The sequence below is a fragment of the Lissotriton helveticus genome, chromosome 10 (genome assembly GCF_964261635.1).
Source record: "Lissotriton helveticus chromosome 10, aLisHel1.1, whole genome shotgun sequence".
Lineage (NCBI taxonomy): Eukaryota > Metazoa > Chordata > Amphibia > Caudata > Salamandridae > Lissotriton > Lissotriton helveticus.
Window position 1 is genome coordinate 280,612,266 of NC_136071.1, and position 22,287 is coordinate 280,634,552.

Genomic DNA, 22,287 nt, shown 5'->3' on the forward strand with positions numbered 1-22,287 from the left:
CAGCTGAGGCCGCCGCGTTACAAATCAAATCCAAGGTGCCTCTGATCTTAGAAACGCCACTCCACACAGAACTGGTAAACACACCTTTTATTCAATGCATCTGCACATCAAGGCTGGTAATTAAGTCCCCGACGCGTTTCAAAGCAACATGCTTCTTCCTCATGGGGCAGGCAGCAGTTGACGAAACCGGCCACAGCGTCACTTCCCCTTTAGTAGTATGCTATCGCTAGTGATGCATACTGGGCGCTGTAGTCGCACAATTCTTCTCTTTCAGTAGAGTTCGTCATATAGCCTGAATTTCATTCTTGCCTTCTTTGTTAATTTTTCACAGCCCTCCAGTGGGCCCCAGACCTTCAAATGCCAGGTGCCAATTTGGAAAGTTCTAGTGCGCTGTACCCAGGCTGAAAGGTGACAGCCAGGCAGACCCATTTCATGGTGGCTGGGCGGTGCGTTCCCCGCAGCTGAGGCCGCCGCGTTACAAATCAAATCCAAGGTGCCTCTGATCTTAGAAACGCCACTCCACACAGAACTGGTAAACACACCTTTTATTCAATGCATCTGCACATCAAGGCTGGTAATTAAGTCCCCGACGCGTATCGAAGCAACATGCTTCTTCCTCATGGGGCAGGCAGCAGTTGACGAAACCGGCCACAGCGTCACTTCCCCTTTAGTAGTATGCTATCGCCAGTGATGCATACTGGGCGCTGTAGTCGCACAATTCTTCTCTTTCAGTAGAGTTCGTCATAAAGCCTGAATTTCATTCTTGCCTTCTTTGTTAATTTTTCACAGCCCTCCAGTGGGCCCCATACCTTCAAATGCCATGTGCCAATTTGGAAAGTTCTAGTGCGCTGTACCCAGGCTGAAAGGTGACAGCCAGGCAGACCCATTTCATGGTGGCTGGACGGTGCGTTCCCCGCAGCTGAGGCCGCCGCGTTACAAATCAAATCCAAGGTGCTTCTGATCTTAGAAACGCCACTCCACACAGAACTGGTAAACACACCTTTTATTCAATGCATCTGCACATCAAGGCTGGTAATTAAGTCCCCGACGCGTTTCGAAGCGCCCAGTATGCATCACTGGCGATAGCATACTACTAAAGAGGAAGTGACGCTGTGGCCGGTTTCGTCAACTGCTGCCTGCCCCATGAGGAAGAAGCATGTTGCTTCGAAACGCGTCGGGGACTTAATTACCAGCCTTGATGTGCAGATGCATTGAATAAAAGGTATGTTTACCAGTTCTGTGTGGAGTGGCGTTTCTAAGATCAGAGGCACCTTGGATTTGATTTGTAACGCGGCGGCCTCAGCTGCGGGGAACGCACCGCCCAGCCACCATGAAATGGGTCTGCCTGGCTGTCACCTTTCAGCCTGGGTACAGCGCACTAGAACTTTCCAAATTGGCACCTGGCATTTGAAGGTCTGGGGCCCACTGGAGGGCTATGAAAAATTAACAAAGAAGGCAAGAATGAAATTCAGGCTTTATGACGAACTCTACTGAAAGAGAAGAATTGTGCGACTACAGCGCCCAGTATGCATCACTGGCGATAGCATACTACTAAAGGGGAAGTGACGCTGTGGCCGGTTTCGTCAACTGCTGCCTGCCCCATGAGGAAGAAGCATGTTGCTTCGAAACGCGTCGGGGACTTAATTACCAGCCTTGATGTGCAGATACATTGAATAAAAGGTGTGTTTACCAGTTCTGTGTGGAGTGGCGTTTCTAAGATCAGAGGCACCTTGGATTTGATTTGTAACGCGGCGGCCTCAGCTGCGGGGAACGCACCGCCCAGCCACCATGAAATGGGTCTGCCTGGCTGTCACCTTTCAGCCTGGGTACAGCGCACTAGAACTTTCCAAATTGGCACCTGCCATTTGAAGGTCTGGGGCCCACTGGACGGCTGTGAAAAATTAACAAAGAAGGCAAGAATGAAATTCAGGCTTTATGACGAACTCTACTGAAAGAGAAGAATTGTGCGACTACAGCGCCCAGTATGCATCACTGGCGATAGCATACTACTAAAGGGGAAGTGACGCTGTGGCCGGTTTCGTCAACTGCTGCCTGCCCCATGAGGAAGAAGCATGTTGCTTCGAAACGCGTCGGGGACTTAATTACCAGCCTTGATGTGCAGATGCATTGAATAAAAGGTGTGTTTACCAGTTCTGTGTGGAGTGGCGTTTCTAAGATCAGAGGCACCTTGGATTTGATAAATATATATATATACATAACAATAGAAAAAGAGAAGGTTGATTATATAACCATTTCTGAGCATTTTAAATTTTTAAGTTGTTTATATATATGTCTATATATATTTCATATGTACTTTGGGGTACCTGCACTCAGGCTGGAATACTCTAATCCTTTCCTTACGACTATTGACGAAGATCCCCTCGAGGAGAACATAGTAGCAGAATGAGGTTTAGGATGAGTCAGATAGTGGAAGTAGAGGATATACTGAAAGAAGTATAGGATGAGACAGTGTAGTGTGTTTGAGCGAGTAGAAGGTTTTTTCCTAGAGTGGGGGTAAATTGCTAAATATATAGATACATACCTACATAAAAAGGTATACATGCATATGGAAAATAATAGAGACACAAGTTGTGTTTATACAAGGTCCCATATGTACATGTATGGATAAATATTTAGAAACTCTGACTTTTAAGTGGTTATGTACATAAAGCCAATTTATTGTTATACATTTTTATTTTTATTTTATGAACAAGTTTGTTAAATGTATCTTTTTCCTTTTTTTAAATTATTTATATTATATTTTTCCCAATACTTTAATAGTGAAGCAATACACTATATACAATTGTTATAATCATATTTACACATTGCGATAGATAAAATACAAAACTCATAAGCATCATCAAATAACATAACTTATCAAACATTGTTATGGGTTTTAAAAAAAATCAGAAACCCATAGGCATATACTCAAATAAATGATATGTAAACTATGCAGTGACCTATATAATAATGTTAAGCATACAATACATATATTTTAACCATAAGTAATATATAAATTTGTTAAGTAGGCCTATAAGAATATCTTTAGAGTTGTAAACCATAAGTAGCATATACAGTTGAAGAAATGCACATATCTAAATCTAAACATATAATCAAATTATACATGTTTCCATACACAAGCATAGCAGGCTTTTTTCATCAGTGCAACCAGGACTTGTAATAGCATCCCTGTATTTATCAGGGCAGCTCCATCACTGCTCCAATTCAGGAAAGAGTTGGAGACTCACCTCTTCAAAAGGACACTACACCACAATGCATTAACCACCCACCATCCAGCTTCCTCTCCTCCTACTCACTGGCTTTATACTCCTCTGTGTTTTGGCTAGGTTCACACTATAGATATACCATATACATACATACATACATATCATCCATGAATGAGGTGTCCTAAAATGCAGAAGGCTTATAAGCTTGAACGTTCATTTGTCTTAAATAAAAACTATCTTATAGCATGTACAATTTCTGCTGCTCTTCTGTCAGAATTGGTCTGGGTTTTTTTTTTTTAGTTTTTTTTTAAAGGAAGCAAGTATTCTCAAACTCCTATAAGTATGCACATTCTGTGGCTTCATAGGACAGTCAGACTAGTCAACAGATGATAGATGAACAGAGTGAAAAAACATAATTCTTAACTCCATGTAGGACCCAGCAGTGGGAGATCATCTATGAAATCTCTATAACCAAAGATGGAACAAGAGGATTGAAGAGGTCTGTTACATGTCCTCTCAAATGAAGTATCAATAAAACAAAGTTGTAATAATAATAGTGTGTCAATGTAAGGACTGTGTCTGAATATTTCTGTGTATTAAACTGATGTACTTGTGTTGCTATGCATTGTTTTATGAAACCCAATAAAATAAAAAGAATTATTACATTATTAAAAAATTTTAAATTTAAGAAGAATGAAAGAAGCTCAGACCTCTGTTCAAGGAGTCCACCATTATGTCATTCTGAAATGATGGCTGCCTTTTTATTGGTTCCAAATGTTTGGGGTTCGCTGCCCAGTATATTAGATTTTATGTGAGGGGTAGAATTAAGTCTTTATGCGATGCCTGGTTCACTTTAATGATCATATGAAGATGACAGGGGAGAATGAACCTTTAAGAGCAAATACTCCAATTTGCTGATACTGAAGTGAAAAAGAGCTCCGCTTGCCTCAACTTCAGGGTGATGGGTATTCTTTACATGTTGTTAGCAGGCCACTGCATGTCAAGCAGCAAGTACCGCCTTTTAGAATGGTGGTGGTTAGGGACCTTCAACGATTAAATTCATTTTCACAAAGACCTCCAATATACTGTCTAAAGAGCTTAATATACATATAAAGTGGATGAAGTTTCCATACCTCAGAGAACAGTGTCATGGGTTAATTATCACAACTTTCTGTGAAACTAAATAACATTTGTAGATTCATATGGTGCGGCTTATGAGGGTATCCAGGCGCTGTCCACGGGCACGGGGAGATGAAGTGATTTCCCAGAATCACAGGTTGTTGAGCAGACACTGATACGCAAACCCAGATCCTCAGCTCTTGAGTCAGCAGCTCTGTCCGCTAAGCTACATCCTTGCCTACTAATGTATACTAATATTGTAGAAGTAGTAGAGGGTTGTCATTCAAGCAATTTTAGGGACTTTTCACGTAGTTAATAAACAGACAACAAAAAAAGACTTTCTAACGATTGTTAAGTACTTTCAGATACTAAGGTAGTATGTAAGGTGGAAGACTTGACAAACATCAAGTGCAAAAATGAACCCAAGGCAAGTAAAATGCATAGTCAATCATCATTTACCTGTGCATAAGTATAGAAAGTTTTTGCACGTTTTCTGACACACATCAGAGAACAGTTGAAATATGATACGGCCAACTGCAAGAAAACAAGAAAAAAAGGGTGTGAAAAATGCATTTCAAATTCAACAACCTTTTTATTAACTGAAAGCAAATAATGAGGTATGCTTCGAATGACCTCAATACACATCATTCTTTCTGCAAGTCACAATTATTTTGAACTACAAACAGACCTACTAAAACTACATTTTCTTCACTAGAAGGAAGAGGATACTTGAAACTAATTCTAAGGTTAAGATATCTACAATGTCTGTGCAACAACTTGGAACACTAAAAGCGGCAAGTGTTACGATGTACTCAGAAAAGGAAGAGTCTAATGACTTAATTTACAAATCAATGTCATTTCAATTTTGAAGACCTTTAAATCCTGAATGTAAGCAAACAGACACAGCAGCAGAGAGGAAAGTATAATGTTCACAGTTAAGCTCCAAAGCACTGACATTTAATAAATATATTAAATTTGCCACAGAGCTGTCAGGAAAGATGTCCGATATTGGCAAAGGCAACAGGTATCGCTGTTCAGACCGATTTGCTTTGTCAATGTTGTTTGCCGATGCTCTGCAGCACTCCTGGAAAGCATTTTTTGTCAATGCTGTGAAGCACTGGCCATAAAAATTCTCTTTTAAAAAAAGTAAAAGAATAAAAAGAGACGCAGCCACTGGCCGCATCATATATGTGCTGCATGTGCTGTGATATTTGAGCTTGTATGCATCACCACGCCACAAAGGCAAAAAATTACGTGAGCACCATTTGTCAGCGTGATGCCTCCCAAGGGTGACAGACCGGGGCACGCGCAGATTGTGGTCTGTGGACGCGCACGTCCAGCCACGCTCACATCGCCTGTCCTGCTTTCGCTGGCAAGCCAGCATACAGTTTCACTTTCGCGCTCGACTCTCCCGGTCTGCTTGTTATTTTTACCAATTCTACCATTGCAACATTCACCAATTTCAAAGAGCCCCTGCAACATACCCAGTCCCGGAACCACTACCGACCAAACTCCAGAGCACAGCGACCTACTCCCATTGCTCTTACCAACCAGCATGGAGTACCAACACTCAGCAATTTACCAGAAATCTTCCCTCACAAACTTACAGCTAGCTCCATAACTCCATAGACACAACTCACAGCTCCTTCCCCACCCCTCCCGCACCTATGATATATCCTGCGGGCACATTCCCAATGTGAAACGCCTCCCCGCACTCAAGGTAGGGGAGGACACAAACCATGTAGAAATGTCATCAGCGCTGTCCTTTTTCAAGCCTAAACCTCGCCAGCTACTGAAGGGTAATCCGGGAAGTGTGCAGCATCTTTTGCGGCTACTCTTCCTTTTCCGGTTCGAAGCAGACTAAAGAACAAAAGAGGACTTCCTCTATACGTCTAATGCTAGAAGAACTTCCTGACCGTAAGAGTGCTGATAGGTGTGAAGCGTGCGCGAGTGCGGCACTGGAGTATAAGTTATGAGAATGCTGTCTGTTTTTTATCGTCACTCGACCCCACGCGCTTCTTCTGGGAGGTGAACAATGCTATTGCAGTTGCATTCTCACTGTTTCTCTTTTTCTCAAAAGATGACTGGGAACCCGTGGGGATGTGGAATAGCTACGGTTGTGCATGTGCTCCACAGCAGGGTTTCCAAACCTTTTAGCACCACGACCCCCTTTTTAGAATGACAAACTTTCACACCTCACCCAAGTTTAATTGCCAAGAGGTGGCGATTTTTAATGTAACTAGCATTGCATCAGAACGCACTGTCCTTTTTAGACAACGCATTTTCTATTGAAATGGCCACTAAATTCGGACAGACATACTGTTTTACTGATAAAACTATACTGCAAACAAGGGATTATGTGTGGAATCGGGTTTAAGTTAATATTCACATTTGTCCATCTCCAAGAGAAGTGTCTTGATTTGTTTTGTTCCTATTCAAATCTTTGGTTCCATCACACTTAAGACTGACAAAACGTGTTTAATTTTTGCTTTCCTACCTGCTTAATGTGTACAGTTTATTAAAATGTTTGCACTTTCATATAGCGCAAACTGAACCCAAAGGTACTGTAGCGCTTTACATGAGCCCCAGATGCATTACGCAAACACACATTAATTTTGTTAGGGAGGGGGAGAGTAGGGATTTACTCAGAGACACAAGATGTTGAGTGTTCTCCAGCTTCGAACCTGGTTTCCAAGTACTAAAGTCGGCAGCTCTGGCTGTTATGACACATCCTCTCATTTCATTTACAGCTATTTAGATTTTGTAGTGTGTTACAAAAAATGACACCCTACAGCCTTACTGTTCACACTCTACCCCAACTAGATTGCCCCACAATTAACTTTAAATATCTCTCTCTAACTGCAAAGTGAGAGAAGTTTGTAAACACCCATCACATGTTAAACAAGCATTTGCAATGCAATAGGTCTCACATTTACGCAAGCTTGAGCTATTGACATTGCAAATAACAGTGCCTTTTATTTTTGTTTTCGTTTTTAAAACATTAATAAAAAGCATTGTCATCTACAATGCAAATAGCTTCAACTCGAGTAAATGCGAGACCTATTGCATTGCAAATCCTTGTTTTCGCTTGCGATTTACTTATCTAAGATGGCAGTCGGCGAGTATGGACCCTTTCCTTCATGCAAAAACTTATATGTTAAGTTTGTACACTATGGTATTGCTACAGTCACATTCCTTAAACCCTCTAAATGTGAAGGACAAGTCGTTTACATCCTTCACATTACCTTATTGATGTGAAAATCGTTATAATGGTGTCCACCACATTAAAACAAGAAAATGCTTCTGATGCAAGCAATTAAAGGATTTTCTTTTTTAAAATAAAGACAGGACGCAAGAGAAGAAGCTCCCTAGCACCCTAGCATTTATGTTATTTTTCCTTTGTGTGATTTATCACACAATTCAAACTGAAAGCAGTCTGCTTCAGTTTGATCAGTTCCAGAGGCTGATACCTCTGACCAATGCCCTCTTTCCAGCAGTAGTTCTCTATGCTAGATCCAAGCGAGGATCCAACCACTACACACCAGGGATAGGTTTTAGGGTGATAGCCCTGCCCAAAAACAAGTAATAAACAAGTTAACCCACCCACCCCACCACAATTGGGCATTGGTGTGTTTTCCCACAATTTTCTAACCTCACCATTGGGAACAGATGGGTAAGATAAAGTAGTGGAATCCACGCCAGTCACACGTGAGTATTCAGTCAACACATAATAGCCCTGTGACCAGAAGGGTTAATTCACCCAGTCTTCCAATCAAACCACTGAGTTTACCTAACAGGAGTATTGATGATGGCATACCTAGATTATTAATAACTAGTCTCATGGTATACAAGGGTATTAATGCTAAGCTGTCCAAATGGTCCTGAAAATTTAGAGAGCCACCATATTGAACATGCCCTGAAAGCACTTCACTGGCTCCTGGTGGAAACGACTGTGTACAGTAGAGTGAATCTTGTTTTTGACTAAGTATATTGGGGGCAGCAGCCAAATGAACATGGAGAAACTTGCTGCTCTTACTTATCCCCACATCCTAGCCACCAAAGGACCCTGCAATCAATAAATGCTCAGTAGGTCAGCCAAAGTCTTCAAACAGCTAAACCAGTCTGTCCACACTCCTGGATTATGGAATGCAGAGTTCAGGGTAAGAAACAAACTTCATGTGCTTCGGAAATAATTTGAAATAGAATTTTTCTACTTTGACAAAACAAACTCCACTTTTGTGAGTTTCCATTAAGAATATCGACTAGAATATCCCCCTTCACTGACTGAGGTCTTAACTCCCATCTACTCCTGTTGTACTTTTCCCGATCCATACTGAGCACTCTGAAGTAACTGAAAGATTATATGCAGCGCTATGCAAAATTGTTTAATAAATAAATACAACTCAATGCATGAGATGATTGTGGTAAAATAACGGATATCAATATCATCAGTATAAGTGCTTCTGGTGCAAACACCAGGTGTGGGAAAATAAGGTTCATAACTTAAATTCCAGATCCTTTGGTTTCCAACTGCCCTATCTGGTATTACAGAAGTAGGTTTGATATTCTCCTGGAAGAGGCCTGAATAAGCTACAAAGTTGAGAGAAACCATTCGCCCATAACAGCAAATGAACCATGATCCTTTTGAATAAGACAAAGACCCACAGAAGGAGGCAGAAATAGTCACGCAGCATCTTCAGGTTTGGGAGCCATTTTAATAACATAAATGGTCATCAATAATGTATCGGAAAATCAGCTTTAAGTGCCTATGCAAATCCTTTCACATACACCTTTTTAACAAGGCCATGTTTGTATGTAAATGTATTCCTTTTAAAATCAGAAAAGACAAATTTAAATCAGTTTTATGCCTTTAAAATTCATGTGCCAGTGTGTACGTCTAAGGGCTGCTTCTTTCTAGGGATTCTTGAGGGGATCCCTAATTTCTCAATCTTCTAAAAACTTTTAGTTTAAACTTACAGAGCCAAGAGACAATGCCTGAAATAGAAAAATGCAATCATGGTAAATACATAAAAAACGCAGGCAACTACCACAATACCAAGGATGCCTTATGTCTTGAAATTGTAAAAATGTGACTACACGGAAGAACAGCTCAATACATTACTGATCACAGCACAGCTGCAGAAGTATCACGTGTCATTTTAGATAATGTACATACAGGTACTACATTTTGAATTAAACACTGCATTTTCGGGGATGATGGGTTCTGTAGCAGAACAATTCATCAAATCAGTCCATTTCCAAAATGGAAGCTATTTCTCCTGAAAAAGCATGAGAACTGGCACTGGCTCAGTGCAAACAAGAATGTCAAATGTTTGCTACTTCCTTCAGATAGGAGTAGAATATACAAATATTGCAAGTGTTATGAAAAAGGCTGGTGCCAGGAAGCATCAGACCATGCACTCTTTAGCATTTCAACAGTGAAAGTAGAGAGGACTTGATGGATTTGTTAGTCTGGATTTGCCCCTTAAAATTATCCCCGAGCAGTATTGTTAAAGACCTGCAGAAGCAAATCAACCCTTAGTTAAAGATCCTGTGAAAAGAAAGGGGGCTTCCTGATTTTCAACTTTGTTCCTCCAGGCTGCTTCTTTCAAGGGATCTTCTGGTGTTCTCCAATTCTACAAGCTTGTTAACCTATGGTTCAGCACCTCTGCCTTCCCACAGGACTATTTGCAAACTATGGTAATGCAAAACAGTTTAACCTTGGGGTCATGTCCCTGGCAAACAAAAATGACACAGGAATAGATACATTAAAATCACAGACCGCTCCCCTGACAGGCTAGCTGTCACAGAAAACCAAGGTGGCTTCCTGAGAGTACTTAACCACTGAGACAAATAAGCGACTTCAAGCCTTGTTCGTCTAAATATAATACAATTGACATTGTATTTTCCATAAACACTTACATTTCTGTTTTGTTTTAGGCTATGGCAAAAGATTGTGCTGATCTGTGACACCCAAATGCTCAACTTAGCTACTTTTAAACAGAGAGAGAGAATCAAGGCAATCGTATTGAAAGAAAGAACACAGTTCAAAAGAAAAAAACATGAAAAGAATTAGCAGTGTCCATGAAGCATGTAAAACAGCCAGAAATAGAACTAGAACGTAGGAGCGGCCTACTTTGAGGGTCAATCTGCAGACATGGTTATCAATTATTTTGTAAAAATGGAAAGCAAGAAGCAATATTTATGACACTTTGCAGAATACTCTAAAACGGTGCGTGTCATGAAAACTAGGGCTCCTCTCAACAATACATTTAAAGGGTACACAATAAGAGGTTGCAGTGGTACAAGAAGCACATGTTTTAAATGGGCCTTCTAGTGACTGATGCCTCAAAGGGCCCCCAACACCACTACACTAAAACTGAAAATATGAATCTACCTAGCTCTACCCTTGGACACTCACTGGTTACCCCCAAATGGTCTGGCACCCCTATATTTGAGGCCAAATATCTTCCTGTGACTCCTGGTGTGTTGCAGCATGTATTTATTTTTGGAGCACAACATTTGCGCCCGTGGGTGATCTCATCTGCCTGCGCTGTAAATTAAGTCCAGTATCCTCAGGCAATGGACGATTTTGTGTTTATTTTTTAATGAACAGTAATGTTCGCAATGATAATGAATAACTGATCCTAACACAGATGGCTATTATTGTAAAACATAAGTAAGTGATCATGAACACTTCCTGAATACCCGCTGTTAGGGTGAAAAAGATATTTCTGATTTATATTGATTACACATTATAAAGGATTTATGGACTTGGCAGCCCATTCCACTTTCCTAACATTTGCTAAAAAAAAGTTTAACTTTTTTATTTTTAAATCAACATTCTGCCAAAGAGTTTATTCTTTTTTTATGTGTTGACCTTGTAGTCCTTTCAACTAACTAAATCGTATAATTTCTTTATTTATCTAGATGGGTAAAACACTGATTTTTGCAGAGTAAACCACTGTGGTACATTGATGGGAGGTGGTTGGAGCACTACCGGATTTGTATTCTATTTCCAAACTGCAAGAACAATAAATCGGACTAGAGTAAGTGAGATGTGCAAAATATATAAACGCATGGGCCAATACATTTAGAATGCTAAATGAAAGGGACTGGGCTCCATTGTGGTATAATCTCAATTTACCCCCAAACATCACCATTTGCTGCACCGAATAGTATAAAAAAAAAAAGGGTTTAGGGTAGGTGACCAATACTACAAAAAATGGTTTTGTAGACTTAGCTAAAGATACTGGAAAAAATCAGGATACACTATGTAGTTTTCTTTTTCTTCTCCTACAAATCAGAAGTTATTTTCTCAGTTATTAAAGTGAAAGCACCAAGCCGTTTGATGCTGTATTCCGGTGCAATATGTTTGATATAAATAAACAATTCAGCGTATTAAAAAAAAACATAAATATTTGTTTAACCCCTTCCATGCTGATGACGAGCTCAGCTCGTCATCAGCGTTACCTGCCGTGTGCTGATGACGAGCTGAGCTCGTCATGTATCGCGGTAATTTCAAAAATGCCGCATACAGCGGGAAAAGCCGCCGCACGCATGCGGTTAAGCTAATTGGACAAGGGAATGACAGTCACCAGTGAGAGACTGAAAAATATTAGGGAAGTGGTGTGTAAAACCTGTTAGAAACTATTATTTTCTTCCCTTAAGGAAACAAATTGACATATTAACATCAATTCTTAGTGTTGGAGTAATGACAATTGTCATTTTATCTAGCATTAATTTTCTGCAATAGTTGTGAAAGTTTCACACTTGACTTTTACCTCACTAATTTAATGTAAAAAAAGATTTTCTCAAGGCAAAAACGTGTGTTTTACTTCGTTTGGATATTACAATTGAATAATATGCTGGTGATAGTAATGATTTTGTAGTTAAAGGTGGGGGTATGTATTACTATTTTTGTACATTATAAGGTCTAAGCTGTGTTGGCTTAAAGGCCCAGCCAGTACTTAATTTGTAAAAGAATAAGTGCCCAAAGCTCTGCCAAGAAGCCCAAAGAAGGTTCTATTAAATGTCAGTGCACTGAATATTAAGGCTGAGTGGTCCTGAATCCCCACTAGGCCTCCTCAATCAACTTCCAAACGCTCCCCCTCCCTTTATCTCACTAATATTGTGGGTTCCTGCTTTCTTCATTTGTGGCGGTTTTTTAATCATTCTCGTCCTCCTCCTTTCCTCTGTGCGTTTTTCCATCTCTTACTCTCGGGTAATGTATAAAGATGAATATGAGGGTCAGGCCCCAAAAATAAGTGCTGCGGCCCCCCCACCCCAAATGAAGCACTGGACCCAGCCCCATTCAGTTGAATAGAGTGCATGTATCATCACCTCAACAAATGACTTGAACACCTTTATAGGACTGTCAGTTAAGTGTTTTCAAGGAAGCGTCTTCCCAAGGCTTGGGTTATGCAGGGTTGAGGCAATTCTGGTCTTGGGCTACTCAAAATATATTGAAATTTTAACTAGGATGACAAACATTTTATTTCACCAAACCTCCTTTTTCTTCATCATATATAAAAGTACCTTCAAATTTGTGGGTTCAGAATCTGCAGTGCACAAAAACCGTGTGCTTGATTTAATAGACTATAATGTTAGTCGTATTTCAAAACTTTAAGTCACATGTAGGGTAGGCCTGACAACTGACTTGCCTTTTACTTCACAAACAATTTTTTGTCAGGGTGCAGGGGCGAACTGTTTTTTAAATCCATTTTTAAAAATATAATTTATACTAAAGCATAACTTCTTTATGCTAAAGAAATACACTTTTAAAATGTTGTAAAGACTTTGGGTCCCATTAGGATGGCGGGCGTATCGCCCCCGCCGGGCCGGGGGTAGCCAAAGCTGGACCGGCGGCTGCGATCCGCCCATCATCCATACCTATAAGACCCCCTGCCATATTAGGATGGCTAGGGTGTCCGCGGCGGACGGAAAGACAGTCTGCCGCTTTTCCGCAGGTCGACTCGTCGACAGGGCAAAAAATATGTTTAATATGGTGCTGGTGTCTGCAAGACACCGCCATCCATATTAGGATGTTGACGGAGATCAGCCTTTCTATTGCGGCGTTGCCACCATGGAAAGGCATGCAGTCTTTGCTTTTGGGGGCCCTTTGCGGGCCCCCAGGGTGTTAGGGGTGGGGGGTGCACATGGGGTGTACCTATGGTACCCCCCCTGCATTTGCATGCACAAGGTGGCAGGCACTGCGCGGTGCCCATCACGGTGTGCATGCAAATGCACGACATGCATTTCTTACATTGCGGCGAGTGCTGCTGACAGCACCACCCGCCTCAATGTAAGAAATGCGGGTTGCGCCCGCCAGTGCGGTGGGAGCATCCTAATGGGTAAGGCGGAACCGCCGCACCTACACCTATGGGGTGCAGTCCCTTTAGCCGTTGCCGCCATCGTAATAGACCCCTTTATTTTTTTTCCCCATGTTTGTTATACGATTACATCCCTAGTAGTTTGAACTCTCGGCTCGTACACGGGCCCTTATAGCAAAGCCAGACCCTTGGCCTGTAAAAACTATATATATATATATATATATATGAGAAAACTCCCGTGAAAAAAGAGAACAGAGACCCTTGGGAAAATTCTGGGAGGCTTTATTGTGTCCATATGGCGGATGCATTTCTGGCTGGATGTTTCGCCGTCGTCAGCGCCTCAAAGCCTCCATGGGTAAGTGTGCACTCCGGCTGCAGATCCTCCTCTTTTGAACCTGATTGCTCAAGTCCGCCCCGCCCCCAGGGCATCAAGGCAGCACACCTGAGTAGCTTCCCAAGTACTAGGGGAACAAACTACAAATCCCATAGTTCCCCATCGAGAGTCTATGGTAGTTGTTGCTGGGGGGGGTGGAGTGATGTTACACACCAATGTGTGATATTTATATATATCAATCAAGGCATTTATATAGCGCACTACTCACCCGGAGGGTCGCAAGGCGCTAGGGGAGGGGGGGTCCGCTACTGCTCGAACAGCCAGGTCTTGAGCTGCTTCCTGAAGGCAAGGTGGTCCTGGGTCAGGCGGAGGTGGGTCGGGAGGGAGTTCCAAGTCTTGGCGGCCAGGTAGGAGAAGGACCTTCCTCCTGTGGTGGCTCTTCGGATGCGGGGGACGGAGGCGAGGGCGTGGCCGGTCGATCGAAGCTGGCGTGTGGGAGCGTAGAAGTTGAGGCGGCTGTTGAGGTATCCTGGGCCTTGGTTGTGTAGGGCTTTGTGTGCGTGGGTGAGGAGACGGAAGGTGATTCTCTTGTTGACCGGGAGCCAGTGCAGATCTCTCAGGTGTCCGGAGATGTGGCTGCGTCGGGGGATGTCTAGGATGAGTCGTTCTGAGGCGTTCTGAATCCGCTGGAGTCTCTTCTGGAGTTTGGCGGTGGTTCCGGCGTAGAGGGAGTTGCCGTAGTCCAGGCGGCTGGTGACGAGGGCCTGGGTGACCGTCTTCCTGGTCTCGGTGGGGATCCACCGGAAGATCTTACGTAGCATGCGCAGGATGTTGAAGCACGACGAGGAGACAGCGTTGACTTGTCTGGTCATGGAGAGGGAGGAGTCCAGGATGAAGCCCAGGTTGCGTGCGTGGTCTGTTGGTTTGGGTGCGCTGCCCAGGGCGGGGGGCCACCAGGAGTCGTCCCAGGCGGAGGGTGAAGATCCCAGGATGAGGACTTCCGTCTTGTCCGAATTCAGTTTCAGGCGGCTGTTCATCATCCACTTGGCTGTCATCCCTTCGTGTAGGTTGGCTCTGGCGGTGGCGGGGTCGTTGGTGAGGGAGAGGATCAGCTGGGTGTCGTCGGCGTAGGAGATGATGTTGAGGTTGTGTTGGCGTGCGATGGCTGCGAGGGGGCTCATGTAGACGTTAAAGAGGGTTGGGCTAAGCGAGGAGCCTTGAGGAACGCCGCAGATTACTTCGGTGGCTTCTGATCTGAACGGGGGAGGCGGACTCTCTGTGTCCTTCCGGCGAGGAACGAGATGATCCATTCCAGTGCCTTCTCCTGGATTCCGACGTTGCTGAGGCGCCGCACTAGGGTACGGTGGCAGACAGTGTCGAAGGCCGCGGAGAGGTATAGGAGGATGAGGGCCGCTGTTTCTCCGTTGTCGAGCAGGGCTCGGATGTCATCGGTGGCTGCGATCAGGGCGGTCTCGGTGCTGTGGTTGGCCCGGAAGCCAGACTGCGAGAGGTCGAGGGATCCGTTCGTCTCGAGGAAGGCGGCCAGCTGCTTGTCGACTGTCTTCTCGATGACTTTTGCAGGAAACGGGAGCAGCGAGATGGGGCGGTAGTTCTTGAGGTCGGTGGGGTCGGCTGATGGCTTCTTTAGTAGAGCGCTGAGTTTGGCGTGCTTCCAGCTCTCCGGGAAGGTAGCGGTGTCGAAGGAGGTGTTGATGATGTCCCGCAGGTGGGGTGTGATGACAGCGTCGGCCTTGTTGAAGACGTGGTGAGGGCAGGGGTCAGTCGGAGAACCGGAGTGGATGGAGTTCATCGTGCGGATGGTGTCTTCGGTGCTGATCGGGGTCCAGGCGCGGAGGGTGGTGGTGGGGGGTGGTGGTTCAGTCATGGCGTGCGTCGGTTGAGTGCTGAAGCTGTTGTGTATGTCCGCGATCTTGTTGTGGAAGTAGGAGGCGAGGGAGTTGCAGAGGTCTTGCAAAGGGGTGATGTTGTTGTTTCCGGCGTTGGGGTTGGAGAGCTCTTTAACGATGTTGAAGAGTTCCTTGCTGTTGTGTGTGTTGTTGTCCAGTCGTTCCTTGAATGCAGTTTTCTTGGTGGCGTGGATCAGTTGGTGGTGTTTTCGGGTGGCGAGCCTGAGGGCAGTCATGTTGTTCGGTGTTGGGTCTCTGCGCCAGGCTTTCTCGAGTGCTCGGCAGTTCTTCTTGGAGCTCTTGAGTTCGTCGGTGAACCATGGGGCTTTCTTGCTGCCGGGTCTGCTAGGCGGGGTCTTCAGAGGGGCGAGGTCGTCTGCGCAGTTGCAGATCCACTTCGTGAGGTCGGTGGCCGCCTGGCTTGGAGATAGATAGATAGATAGATAGATAGATAGATAGATAGATAGATAGATAGATAGATAGATAGATAGATAGATAGATAGATAGATAGATAGATAGATAGATAGATAGATAGATAGATAGATAGATAGATAGATAGATAGATAGATAGATAGATAGATAGATAGATATTGTGTGTATTGTCTAATTTGTCCCTGTGGGAAATTCTATATTGGAAGCACCAAACACAGGGCAAAAATCAGGATATTGGAACATAAACGGGCTATCAGAAATAACAATGAGCTTTATCCTGTTGCCCGTCATTTCAAGACACACCATAACCAGAATGACAATTTATTGAAATTCGTGGTACTTGATGCAGTCAAAGAGAATGTAAAGGGGGGTGATAGACTGCGACAGTTGAGAATCCTAGAATCGAAATTCATCATCGATTTCGAGACTTTACATCCAATTGGGATGAACTGTAGTGAAGAAATGGCAGTCCACCTAGGATGAATTGTGTAAATGTAACCAGGTTTTGACATCTCTCTCTAGTTTTAAAATGTAAATATGTCAATTATATGGATTTTAAAAGATACATTTTTTCTCATGCAGGAACATGTAATAAGATCTGGAGGACAAACATAACGTTTTCTTTTTTGGAACAAGGAGAGCCACCCACAATCAGCCCACTGGGGCAAGACTTATGAAACTCTGGAGTATATCTGCTCAGTAACTATTGTTGTTACAGTAGCCCACCTGGGCATGAACTATGCTGAAATTGGTTATATAATTTGTTGACAAATCTGATTGCATATTATTTGAATACAATTGCCCACTGGGGCGTTATTGAGTAAATTTCATTTATGTAAATGATTGAAATCATGAGCAAGTATAAAGCTGGAATAATTAAATTTTGAAAACATATTGTGGCAAAAACGATGTTGTTGAACTTTTGACCATTCAAAGATGGCGACTACAAAGTAGTCCGTGATGACTGAGCAAAGTCCTCTGTTTATGTGCATGATCTAAAGATGTAAATAGCACTTTGTAACTGATCACATTCACCGTGACCAAGCCTTAGTGGCGAAACGCGTCGGTAGGGAGCTGCTGATTTCGTGTTAATAAATCACTCAAGCATCGTGAGTAGTATGTGAATTTCTTCGACCAGGAGGAAAGGTTGTTTACATATATATATATATATATATATATATACACACAACGCTCCAAATATATATATATATATATACACAACGCTCCAAATATACGCAGAGAGATTCGAGGAGGAGTCACGTGGTATATATATATATATATATACACACACAACGCTCCAAAGAGTGCCACGGACTGCAGCACCCTCTTAGAGAAAAACGGACACGAAATCAGGTAGCAAGTGCAGCAGTGTCTTTTTTATTTCATTTTCATAAGTGCAGCAGGAGTGCCACGGTCCGATATCTATCTATCTATCTATCTATCTATCTATCTATATATAGCAGCTCCAGTACAGAGCACCCCACAACAACAGGGACATTTCTAATAGACTCACCTCAGAGGTCTGTTTTTCTAGTAAAGTTTCTAAGAATAGGCTTAGCACAGTACCATGCACTGCGAGCTAGAAAGGGACAAAGTATTTCGCCATTTCTACAGCAAAGTCAAAACATAAGTTTAGCAAGTGTCATCCACGCTGAGCAGTAAAATTACAAAAGCCTTTGACCACTCCAGGCACAGTATTACAGCTTTGGTTTGGCAACATGCCATCCTAGTCAACCTGTAATGAATAAAAGCAACCCATGACACGTGTTTTGCTTTCATTATAACTCTTCAGAAAGGTTTGGCTAAATCAGAGGGTTCTCTGCTTCTTTTCTGTGCCACTCCAAGTCTGAAAGGCTGTTGTTTTTATATATAATAATAATATATAAAAAATTATACACATAGACACGCGCACACAAGGCCCAGTGTAATTAGCAATTATGCAACAGCTGCTTTTCCAGATACATTTGCACTTGCCACACAACTGGTCATCTGTTACATAATCTGCAGATTTTAACAATAAAAATGTCCTAGCTCGGGGGCGTGGCTACGCGAGCAGAGATGGCGGTCGCAGCTTGCTAGAGCTCCCGCCGGCCCGCCGATTATCCGACGAATTATCCTGTCCCCAAACCCACAAACCCACTACCGGACCGCGACGGACGTTCCTACAGGCGCCGGGTGTCATCCGGTGGGCTCGGGGGTGATCTCGTGCCCCCGGACAGAACCGAGCAGAGAGGGGCGAGGTGCGGCCTGGTGGTCGCGGAGCAGCCGGGGCCTCGATTTTGGCGAAGCGGCAGGGTGCGCTGCCTGGCCCGGGAGCGGCCGCGGTGTTGGCTGTCCCTGAGGCCGCGACACTACAGGCGATCCTTCACCTGGGGCCAGGCTGGGCCGGAGAGAGGCACAGGCGCCACGAGTGGACTGTGGCAGCGGAGGCGGCCTGGTGACCTGGCGCAGCCGGGACCTCGATTTTCGCGGCCTCGTGTCGGGCCGGGGCCGGCGGCCTAGAGGAGTGACTGGCATCCCCTGGAGACCCTGGTAGGAGGCGGACAGACGTAGGGCGACCGGCCCGGCGAGCAGCAACTGTAAGTAGTGGCCCTCCCCGGCCCCCCCCCCCACCCCCCGGGCCCACTATTCAGTGACATTATTGGCATAGCAGTGCAGGACGCTGGGAGTCCTCGCACCTCCTGAAAGGCAACGTGGGCCACGGGGGGGCCCTGGTCAGCGGCGGCTGGGGGGGCTGTTCCTGGGGGAAGTGGCTGAAGCCTGCCCCCCCCCCTAATTCTCAACTGCCACTAGACCTTACCGAAGAGGCTTCTTTCGGGTCTCCCTGACTGTGGACCGGCGACCCTAGTGGCCCTCATCCACCCGGGCGATCATGACCAGGGGAGGTGGTGGATCCACCAAGCAGGTGACCATCGACAAATTTACTGGCCCCGGTGGGGGCCCTGGATCATCGGGGGGTGGTCCATCAGGAGGAGGGCCGGACAATACAGCCCTTATGGCGGCTATAACCCAGTCGCGTGACATGCTGGACGCAAAGATAGGGGCAGTTGGCGCAGACGTAACCCTGTTGCGCCAGGATCTTAGGAACGCAGTGGCACGAATCACGGAAGCCGAGTCCAGGGTGTCAGTGGTGGAAGAGGATGTAGGTGCCCTGAAGAAGAGAATGGCGGCGATGGAGGACGCGCAGCGGACCACAGCGCTCCGGGTGGAGGATGCTGAAGGGCGGGCACGGCGTAACAACCTCCGTTTTCTCGGCTTTCCAGAGAGCTGTGCCAAAGGCAACATGGAGCAGTTTCTCACACAGTGGCTGGAGTCATGGATGCCCCCGGGGTCGCTGTCTGCCTGTTTTGTTATCGAAAGAGCACACCGCGCCCTGACACAAAGGCCGCCTGAGGGCGAGCGGCCTAGGGCAGTGATCGCTAGGCTGTTAAATTACCACGACAGGGACGCTATACTGAGGGAAGCCAGATCCAAGGAAACCCTCCTGTTTGAAAGTCAAAAGATCATGATTTTCCCTGATTACACTAGACTTGTGCAGCAACGGCGCCAGTCTTTTGTGGCGGCTAAGGCTAAGCTGAGAGGTCTTAAGCTACAATACTCCCTGCTGTACCCGGCGCGCCTGAGGGTGATATTCCAGTCGCGGACATTGTTTTTTGATACCCCAGAGGACCTTTTCAAGTGGACGGATGAAACAGTGCGGGTCAGACCGAATCCTCAGCCAGGACTTCATCCAGGCACCCCTGAGGGTTCACCGCGGGCGCAGAGGGACCGAACGACACAGAATGGGCGGTCCAAACGCTCTAAATCACGCAGGCGTGCGGCCTCGGTGGATGGCTCACTGGACGCTGGCAGACCAGAAGACTCGGAGCAGTCGGGAACAGATCACTGAAGTCTCCGGAGCCTCGGCTCCAATTTATTGCTAGAAATGCTGTGACTCCGGGCTGGGTGCGCTGAGTCGCTTGTGACCTGTGCACTATTGATCACTGTGCAGCTCTGAGATAGTACTGTTTTGCTCTCCTGATTGGGGGGAGAGTTCTTGGTGGGGTTTGGGACTTGGGGACTGCGATATAAGGGCTACCACTCCCCTAGTTGTGAGTGGGATGTCAAGGGGAGGGGGGTGTGTTTATGGTTTTTCTGCTTGGGATGTTGGGATCCATTGGTATGGGTGGGCCCGGGCCCTCGGTTTTGGGCTCGAGACTACCCATGCCGCGACAGGTACTTCATGGTTCATTGAGGTATAGGGTGGGGGGAGGCGGGATACGGGCGGTCGGGGTTGCGACTGCTGAGTTGGGGGAGGGAACTGTTGCAGATCATGGGACGAAGGGGTTGATAGTTTTTCTTGGGGTAGTTAGCGTAATGCATGTGTGTACCAAAATGATGCTTTGTGTGGTGTGTGGCGGGTGGTGCGGGCCTGGGGGGCTTTTATGGTGGACTCCGATTGACTATGGCTGAATCGATCGACCGACTCCCTGTAGACTTTATGCGGGTGGTTACGTGGAATGTCAGAGGATTGTTAGACAAGATTAAACGGGGGGCGGTGTTGCGATGGGGGAAAAGGGAAGCGGCAGATGTATTACTACTTCAAGAAACTCACATGATGGGCACTAAGGCACTGGGCCTACAGAGATTTGGATATCAGCAGGTCTTCCACGCGGGGTTCTCCAGAGGTTCCAGGGGGGTGGCTATACTGATACACCGCAGGGTGGCGTATGTGCACGAGAAGCAGTGGGTGGATCCTCAGGGTCGCTACCTGTTTGTTAAGGGCATGGTGGGCACGGAGCCGGTGGTGTTTGGAAGTGTATACGCCCCCCCTCCCCTGCAGTGGGCCCTGGCAGAGCGGCTGTTTGCGGTGTGGGAGGATGTCTCTGGATCACTGGCAGTGGTTGGGGGTGATTGGAATGACGTGATGGACGTGAGTGTGGATCGCCGGAGACGTCAGGAGGTGACTGGCACCACCCCCCCCTCCCTTCCGCCCACCAGATTGCATGCCATGAGTGAGGGGCTAGGCTGGGTGGATGCTTGGCGACATATGCACCCTGTAACCCGAGACTATACGTATGTCTCGGCAGTGCATGGCTCGTTCTCGCGGTTGGACTATATGTTTCTACCTGGAGAATATTTGTGTAGGGTGAAGGGCGCTGACATCTTGCCAAGGGGCCTGTCCGACCACTCCCCGGTTTCGGTTAAAATAGATCTCCATCGGAAACGGCAGCCGTTTAGATGGCGGATGTCCTCGTGGCATCTCCTTAAACCGGCGTACGCTAAGCACTTACGAGAGACTATTGACCATTATTGGCGGGAGAACCTAGTGGAGGGTGCCGATGTAGGTGTGGTGTGGGAGGCTATGAAACCTACTATACGGGGAGTCGATATTGCATGGTGCTCGGCGGCCCGTCGACAGCGACGAGAACAAACTGCGGAGGCAGCTGCCCGAGTAGCGACCCTCGAACAAGAACACAGTACCGGTAGTGATGGGGTGGATCTGCGGCTGCTCCTGCAGGCACAGCAATCATATGCGTCCCTATTGCTAGACGAAGCCAAACAGGCGTGGCTCGCCACCAGAAGTAGGGTGTATCAATGGGGGGACAAGTCGTGTTCCATGCTCCATAGATTGTGCCAACACAATTTCCAGCCCCTCGTACTACCGGGTCTCACGAACGACAACGGAGACGTTCTAACCGACCCAAACGAATTGGCGGCAAGCTTCGCCACGTACTTTACAGACCAGTATGCCCCACGTGACCAATTGCCTGAGGGCGACTTAGCCCGTTTCTTCGAGGAGTTCCCACCGGTGCCGGTGTCGGACGAGACCAGGGAGGCCCTGGATGCACCCCTCACGGCGGAAGAACTGGGAGACGCGTTGGGGCAACTCAACGCCGGTAAGGCCCCTGGACCAAACGGCTACCCATGTGAGTTTTTTAAAAAATTCCATGTGC

The 22,287-nt window shown here is 45.8% G+C and overlaps 1 protein-coding gene across 1 annotated transcript in view; it reads right to left on the minus strand.

Annotated features, from left to right (window-relative positions):
* NKTR (natural killer cell triggering receptor) overlaps positions 1 to 22,287 on the minus strand; it is a 511,856-nt gene that overhangs the window by 348,582 nt on the left and 140,987 nt on the right. The window contains 1 exon segment of the mRNA XM_078665314.1: positions 4,806 to 4,880. Coding sequence (XP_078521440.1) covers positions 4,806 to 4,880 — 75 coding nt within the window.